The 8,365-nt window shown below is 36.5% G+C and overlaps 1 protein-coding gene across 1 annotated transcript; it reads right to left on the bottom strand.

Moving 5' to 3' along the window:
- Nucleotides 1-3,097: 3,097 nt before the first annotated feature.
- Nucleotides 3,098-8,077, bottom strand: LOC132561474 (uncharacterized). The gene is made up of 3 exons (XM_060226181.1): nucleotides 8,065-8,077; nucleotides 4,571-5,053; nucleotides 3,098-3,587 (listed from the first exon to the last, which is right to left on the bottom strand). The coding sequence occupies exons 1-3, from the start codon at nucleotides 8,075-8,077 to the stop codon at nucleotides 3,115-3,117; spliced, it is 969 nt and encodes a 322-aa protein (XP_060082164.1). The 3' UTR covers nucleotides 3,098-3,114.
- Between the last annotated feature and the right edge of the window lie 288 nt (nucleotides 8,078-8,365).

Genomic DNA, 8,365 nt, shown 5'->3' with positions numbered 1-8,365 from the left:
CCACAGCATATAATAAATGAACCACAACATATGATAACAGAACCACAGCATATAATAACAGAACCACAGTATATATTAACAGAACCACAGCATATAATAACAGAACCACATCATATAATAACAGAACCACAGTATATAATAACAGAACCACAGCATATCATAACAGAACCACAGCATATAATAACAGAACCACAGTATATAAAAAAGGACCACAACATATAATAACAGAACCACAGTATATAATAACAGAACCACAGCATATAATAACAGAACCACATCATATAATAACAAAACCACAGTACATAATAACAGAACCACAGCATATAATAACAGAACCACAGCATATAATAACAGAACCACATCATATAATAGCAGAACCACAGTATATAATAATAAACCACAGCATATAATAACAGAACCACATCATATAATAACAGAACCACAGCATATAATAACAGAACCACAGTATATAATAACAGAACCACAGCATATAATAACAGAACCACTGCATATAATAACAGAACCACAACATATAATAACAGAACCACAACGTATTATAACTGGACCACAGCATATAATAACAGGACCACAACATATAATAACAGGATCACATCATATAATAACAGAACCACAGTATATAAGAAAGCAGCATCTTATATTTTTATCAAACCACATTAGACAGCTATGGCGTTCCAAAGGACACCCCTATCAGCAGGAAGTGTAACTACGTACCTATTGTTACAGTTACATTATAATAGACATTACAAAATAAAGCTCACGTTATTACAATAGATGTTTGACTAGTACGTTGGTACAACAACACGACCATAATAATGAGACACACGAGTGTGTTGGTCACAGTAATTGAAATATTCCTGTGATGATGGTCTTCTTGTGTTCTAATAATGTTTTAAATGATTTTGGCAGATTTAAACTTCTTTTGAAATCAAAGAAATTTTAAAGTACAGTGTATACATAGTTAAAAGACTTGATCATAATCAACAAGTGTGTGATGCTAGTTAACATTCTCTTTCCGTTTAAAGAAGACGAAGTACATGTTCAATTTTGAGGTCAAAGTCTATCATGACAAACCTTCCAGCATTTTGAAGGGCCGGCATAAAGACACAATATATAGCATTACAGAAAAATAGTCCGGATTAAAACTCCAGTCTGAACTGAGCTCTTTGCGGTCCAAAATTGAATGTTGTCCATACACAAAGACATTGTCTGTGCCTGCGCGGTGTAGATCAAGGTATAAAATAAATAAATCTGTGTGGCATGCGACGGGCCTCCCATGTGTTGTTTAGTGACGAAGCCACCAGCTTCTACAAGGATGCTCCGCCTCAAAATGGCCCTGGCTGTTGACTAGACGATAAATCCAGCAAGTAAACGGAAATGTTGTTTATTTATACCTTTACATTTGAATGATACATTGCATCAACCGAACAGAACATAAAAACTGTGTACACTCACCCTGTAGGTTGGTAATAAGATCGTGTGATATAAATTTACATGTACAAAAGATATCCTCCACCGTTTGACAAAGTAAGACTTGTTGAAATTCACAGAAATTCAGTTATGTGTTTTTGGTGATTTTATCTTAAGGTGATCTATATGTCATTTCTAAAATTATATCAACCATGATACAACCGCACAACATGCGCACAAATGGGCGATAGCTTATTTCAGCCAGGTTTTTATTGTGCATGCATCACGTAACGTTGTGCGAGCCCACGATTGTACATTATTAGCCAACTTACTCCGAATTTCAATTCGTTTACCTTTCTATAGAATTACACGTTATCGATCTAGCAGATCCCTGGCACAAAGAGGTTTATGTGGACAGAGGTGCGCGAAACAAAACGGCTGGATGTTGCCTTGTTTACCTCTTCATTGCAGTATCAATAAACTAGTTATAGCTTCTAGATCTCGGAGAAGGTATTTAGCCACGTGTTACTGATAAATAATTACGATGGATGTAAATTACTCCAGTGATGTATGTATTTACTTCTCTGAGTAAATGGGATTCAGAATAACTGTCCGAAGTAACTATAGTGACAACATGTATTACCACGAAGGAGTAATGGAAACTGTTATCAAATAAATCGACATTTTTTCATTACCGAATTTGCGAAAGCAATTCACACGTGACAAAATAAATAAATGTAGTTAACGTTAATTTTAAATCACGAAAGTTAAAACCGTACTTCATTTGTCACAACCAAATTATAGGGTATTGCCACTTTTTGATGAATTATTGTAATAATGACTAAACATATTCACTATCATTTTTGTGTTAATAACATTCAGAAATTGCAATCGGTGTAATGATATTTTATCGCAATATTTAAAGCTGGAAAAGTGCTAGGATTACCGCTAAGTTAGGTCCACTTACAGTAAAACTACTTATATTAACATACACGTGAACGTCATTTAATGCATGCAGTGACGACTTATCTAGATATGATCAGGTCACCTCTCAGTTGCAAAAAAAGTGTGAAGTCGACAGTCTTAATTATTCAAATGTTGTATTCAGAAGGCAAATCAATACCATATATAATCATTCTAAGGTATACATCTCGCTGTTGTCCAGGGTAATTGTTATCATTATTTCGGAATCGGTTCGAAAAATACCTCCCTTGAAAATGAAATCAGTAGAGAAAATCACAGTTCCTTTCACAAATTTCATGAAAATATGCATCCTGCTTCCTCAATATCATTCTCCATTCATAAGATGATGCAATAACAATTTGTTCAAAATGGCGGCTATGATCAAGTCTAATTTGCTCCAAATTATGACAATACAAATTAGGACTAATTAGGAAGATTAATACTCAATTTCAAGACGGCATAAGAATTGTTTCCAGTTTAAGACACTCGAAGCTCCAACAGCAGTGGAATTCTGAATGGTTTGAAAGAATACCACGTGTGGTCATATACAATGGTGTAAAAAGCAGTACAACATTTAGATAGACCTAAACAATGTGCCACACCACTACCCCGATCTTCGCTTTCGCTGTATAAAACAAAAATAGATTGATTTTCCCTCCAGTAAGTCAGAGGTCGGTGTATATTACGTAGACAGTGTTATCTTCCATTTTCTAATAAACATGATTAATTTGTCAGTAGTGCCTTTGTATCGTACAAAACAAAGCGCGCAAGCGCACCGATTGTTGAGTTAAACCTTCGCACAGTTATGACGTCATCATTTTCCTTGTAATATCGTATGTACAAATGCATGGCATAGTTCTGTTTCCAGTCATAATTCTCCTTGAAGATTTTGTTCAAGTTCATTCCATTAGGCGTGCAGAATGTCATGTTTTCAATGTGTATCCAAGATGGATGTGCTTTTGCAATCCTAGTTGGCAAGAACAAAGAAAATTCAAAGTACTTATTCGGATCAAAATAGTAGAGGTCATGAAAAAGGGTAATCCACTGACGTATGAACACAGGATCTCGTTCAGCTACAATCAAGCCATTCCAAAGGTTCGACTCATATTCCAGGCTCATGGTGACCGGGTAGTTCATCAACGGAACTAGAGAGCGGAGCAGGATTGTGTCAAGGTCCAGGTATACACCGCCGTATTCTGAAAAATATCAATTAATGTTGGTATAGTGAAATTCTCGTCTTCGTGATTTTCTTTGTTTTTTGTTTATACTTCGCTATCCAATTTTGATGTCGGTTTCGAATTACTGTAAAATCATATATCTTGCAGGAGCTCAATTTTCGTAGGCTTGAAAAAATGTTTCGTGGACACTTGATTTCGTGGATAAATATCTTAACAGTTCGTGGACATATGAATTCGTGGATTAGGAGAACACACGGAATCATTGAAAATTAATCCCCACAAAAATAATTAATCTTACAGGACGATGTTGGTTTATTATCATAGTTTATATGATAACTCTTTTCTCTTCCGTACAATTAAAAGTATCCAAATACTTAGGGATGCGCCTTTAGGATAAGATTGTTTAGATGACCTTGTCTTATGATCTGTGCGCTTTTGCCATCGTCGACGTCCGTCAGTTACCTTTTTCATACTATCAATAAGGACTGAATGCATTTTTAAAAGAAATGTTCTCAATTTTGTATAAAAGGAGCTCTGAACCTTCTGGGATCAGATCCACACAACATTTAAGTAATATCTAAAATCCTTCTTCTTCAGTAGTGGTGAAGGGATACTAACCAAATTCGATCTGAGGTATCATTGATTTTAGTGAATTCACATTTGTATTCGGACCGAATTATATCCTTTAATCAATTTAGACAATGTATGCAAGCTCTCTACTGGGGTAGCGATATATGATTGACTTCATCGCGGATACGTCAACGGTACTCCAAACTATTGATAAGAAATGTTTATATCGATTTAAACTTCAGATGAACTTAATTTTCATTTCGTTAGCACTTCACTCGCAAAAGTTTGAGTAACCGGTAATTGATAGGAATTGTCCTTCGTGTTGGACGTGTGTTGGTGCTGATATCATATGGAATGTTCTGTTACTAAAGCATCATATCAATTATAGGACACTGTGGGAAAAATTCTTCCACACAAAATGTACACATTACCTTTCAGCACCATCAGTCTAGCTATATTCGATTTGTGGGTCATGCTACCAAGAACTTTTCCGTTTCTGACTCGGTGTGGTGGCGTCATGTGAACGTGAATTATAGTAGGTACACGACGAATCAAGTACTTCCAGTATGGCCCTGCGGGGATGACATCTCCGTGAACAAGTATCATACATGGATTCTGGAATCTGTGTACGCTGATGAAACTCACGAGCTGATAAAAAGTCATGTTCTTTATACCAAACCAAACGTAATGTGCAATATTCGGAACTCTTCTACCGTTGGTTTCTGGACAGTAGTTTCTAACTGCACGAGAAAAACAATTGTCCTCGAACTCTACCGTTGGAATCTGGTCGTATTCTGTAGAGGTCATATACAGCGTCGAGTTTCCGTCTTCGCATCTTAGAATGAGCTGATCACGAATGGAAAATATGGCAGGTTCTGTCAGTGTTACAACGCCTGACCGTAAGGATCCTGAAACTAAATACAAAACATCATCAACACTAGCAGTACAGAGGAACCTTATATAAAACGACAAATTCTTGTATCAAAATTAATGAAAATATTGAAATGTGAAAGAAAGGATCGTTAAATTGTATTAAAGGCACAACTAACTAAAGAGTTTCAAACAAGTTCTCTCAAAACTTGGGACACAAGGTCTGTCGTCACAAATCTAGAGCTTCCGGTTACGATCAACCTTTACTCTTCCGGATACTATCAACCTTTACTTCTCCGGATTCTATCAACCTTAACTCTTCTGGATACTACCAACCTTTACTAATCCGGATACTATCAACCTTTACTTCTCCGGATACTATCAACCTTTACTCTTCCGGATACTATCAACCTTAACACTTCTGGATACTACCAACCTTAACTCTTCTGGATACTACAAACCTTTACTATTCCGGATACCACCAACCTTTACTACTCCGGATACTATCAACCTTTACTCTTCTGGATACTATCAACCTTTACTACTCCGGATACTATCAACCTTTACTAGTCCGGATACCATCAACCTTTACTAGTACGGATACCATCAATCTTTACTAGTCCGGATACCATCAACCTTTACTAGTCCGGATACTATCAACCTTTACTACTCCGGATACTATCAACCTTTACTAGTCCGGATATTACCAACCTTTACTAATCCGGATACTATCAACCTTTACTAGTCCGGATACTATCAACCTTTACTAGTCCGGATACTATCAACCTTTACTACTTTGGATATTATCAACCTTTACTAGTCCGGATATTATTAACCTTTACTAGTCCGGATACTATCAACCTTTACTAGTCCGGATATTATCAACCTTTACTACTCCGGATACTACCAATCTTTACTACTTTGGATATTATCAACCTTTACTACTCCGGATATTATCAACCTTTACTACTTCGGATACTGTCAACCTTAAAAACCATACGAAATACGGAACAGCGACGTTTCTCTCTTATATACAAGTTTGAAGTATAAATAAAGAAATGATTCAGAATTAATTGTCAGTCGTTTCAAACAAGACATTCTCTCTGATGTAATTCCTCTGGTCTGTTTGGGTGGGGTGGGGGCAGTTTACTAAACGCCAACATTTTTTAGGCAATAGCAAGGTGTTGTTTTTTTTTAAACAATGGCAGGTGAATTATACATCGTTCATATAAGGTGTTTTTTTTACCTGGATTTCAGATTACAATGTACAAAAATATGCCTGTGTTTCAAACAAAGATACATTGTAAACTTCCATACAACACATTTTTGTCTAAACACATCATGTCTTCATTCAAACGTTGTCAATTCAATATACTATTGCTTGACTTTCACTATGAAGCTACTATTACACATTCTCCTCACAAAATGTACTAACGGCGCCGAAATTGAATTTTTTGAAAATTAATTCCCCGGCGTTAACATTGTTGTTCGGGCTACATGTCAAAATTAATATTTCAAAATTTGCAAAATTATATATATTTATACATAGTTGACTTGGCGTGTCTTTATACAGGATGATAAGATTTCTTCCAATTACAGTTATCTGAATAAAGAATGGCGAGTGTTATTTTTTGTCTACACTGATATAGCAGGTCGGACGTGTTGCTGTTACATGTATAATAGGTATTCATGACTATATTACAGACTTCAGTATATCTAAGTCCGTGGCTACATTTCACATTTTTAGATAAAAATGCATGCACATGGATGTTTATAAACAATATACAAACATACTGCATTTTATTTTGATGCAAAATTATAGAGTAAATGATTAACTCAATTAATCCCTAACAAGACAATTTGCATATCGTTAAGATGATATTTATAATTACCCTCAATAAGTTTGCAAAACATTACAAAGTAAACACGGGAATAGTAAACATGTATATTCTAATAAACAAATTTAAAACAGGGCTTTTGTTTACTTACATGTGGGACCTGCGGTAGAAATATCTTGACCTGCCAATCCCACGTCTTGAGAAACGAGTTCTATAACTAGCAAACCTATGCCTAGACTGGCAAATAGGGTGAGAACTCTGCACCTAGTGTTGTGAACACAACTACAGAAAGTGTTTGCCTTCGCCATTTGTAAGTATATTTGTCCTAGGTAAACGAGTTCACGGGGAAGTCCGCTACATGTCTTGCATGTGACGCAACTGGCGCACGTGCAACAGGTAAACATCCGACGGTGGTGACACGGACAGGTGTCTGTGTTCGGTTAGACAGGACTTCCCGCCCACGCACCCTTGACTAATGTAATCAGATATTTTTGTTTGTCTTTTTCGGTTACCATACAAATCCAGATGCTGGATGTTCAGAATACACGGTACGCCTGCAGATACATTTGTGAGAAGAAAAATGAACTTTCAGTAGATCTTAACCAAGAGGAGAGTTTGGAAACGTTATGCCAAGTTTATTGTCCATTTACTCGAACAAATTGCAGCAGGCGGACGAACTCTCAGTAAAGAGTTATACATGATAAATAATTATGTTCGTTTGAAATAATCGAAGTAAAACGTGAGAAATATTTTCACAGAGTCACTGATACGGTCAGTGAAAACATGAACGTGAGCAAATGAGTTTGACTAATTTCATGTTTCACACATTATGAACCCGATAGACTTGGTGTAATGGGTACTATCAAGGTTATAGTAAGTATTGGTGGTTCGAATCATGTACAAAGTATAAAAATCGTGTAAAAAGTCGAGGATCTATTTTGTTTTTTGGTGGTTTTTTTTTCAATTTATCATGCTTTATATCTTATGCTTGCTACAGCGAGACTTTGCATACATAAATTCAATTCTTATTTAATAACCAACGTAGCGAAACGTTAATTAGTTACAAAGCATACCTCGATATAATCGGGAGCATCAACAATCCGGAGAAATATGGCCTAGATTTGTGAAAATGTACAGTTTTCAAATTTGCAGCTGAAGATTATTGCACTGTGAGTCGCCAGTAAAACTCATTTTACGGCAGTGAAATTATAACATACCGCCACAAGTCATATTGATACGGTCGAGGAGATCGATAGGGTTGGTCAGATTGATATGGTCGGGGAGATCGATAGGGTTGGTCAGATTGATATGGTCGGGGAGATCGATAGGGTTGGTCAGATTGATATGGTCGAGGAGATCGATAGGGTTGGTCCGATTGATATGGTCGAGGAGATCGATAGGGTTGGTCCGATTGATATGGTCGGGGAGATCGATAGGCTTGGTCAGTTTGATATGGTCGGGGAGATCGATAGGGTTGGTCAGATTGATATGGTCGGGGAGATCGATAGGGTCGGTCAG

This window comes from Ylistrum balloti, unplaced genomic scaffold, assembly GCF_031769215.1.
Source record: "Ylistrum balloti isolate Yb309-2 unplaced genomic scaffold, AGI_CSIRO_Ybal_v1 Utg371212, whole genome shotgun sequence".
NCBI lineage: Eukaryota > Metazoa > Mollusca > Bivalvia > Pectinida > Pectinidae > Ylistrum > Ylistrum balloti.
Note: the sequence above shows the minus strand (reverse complement) of the source record. Positions and strands in the feature narration are given on the sequence as shown.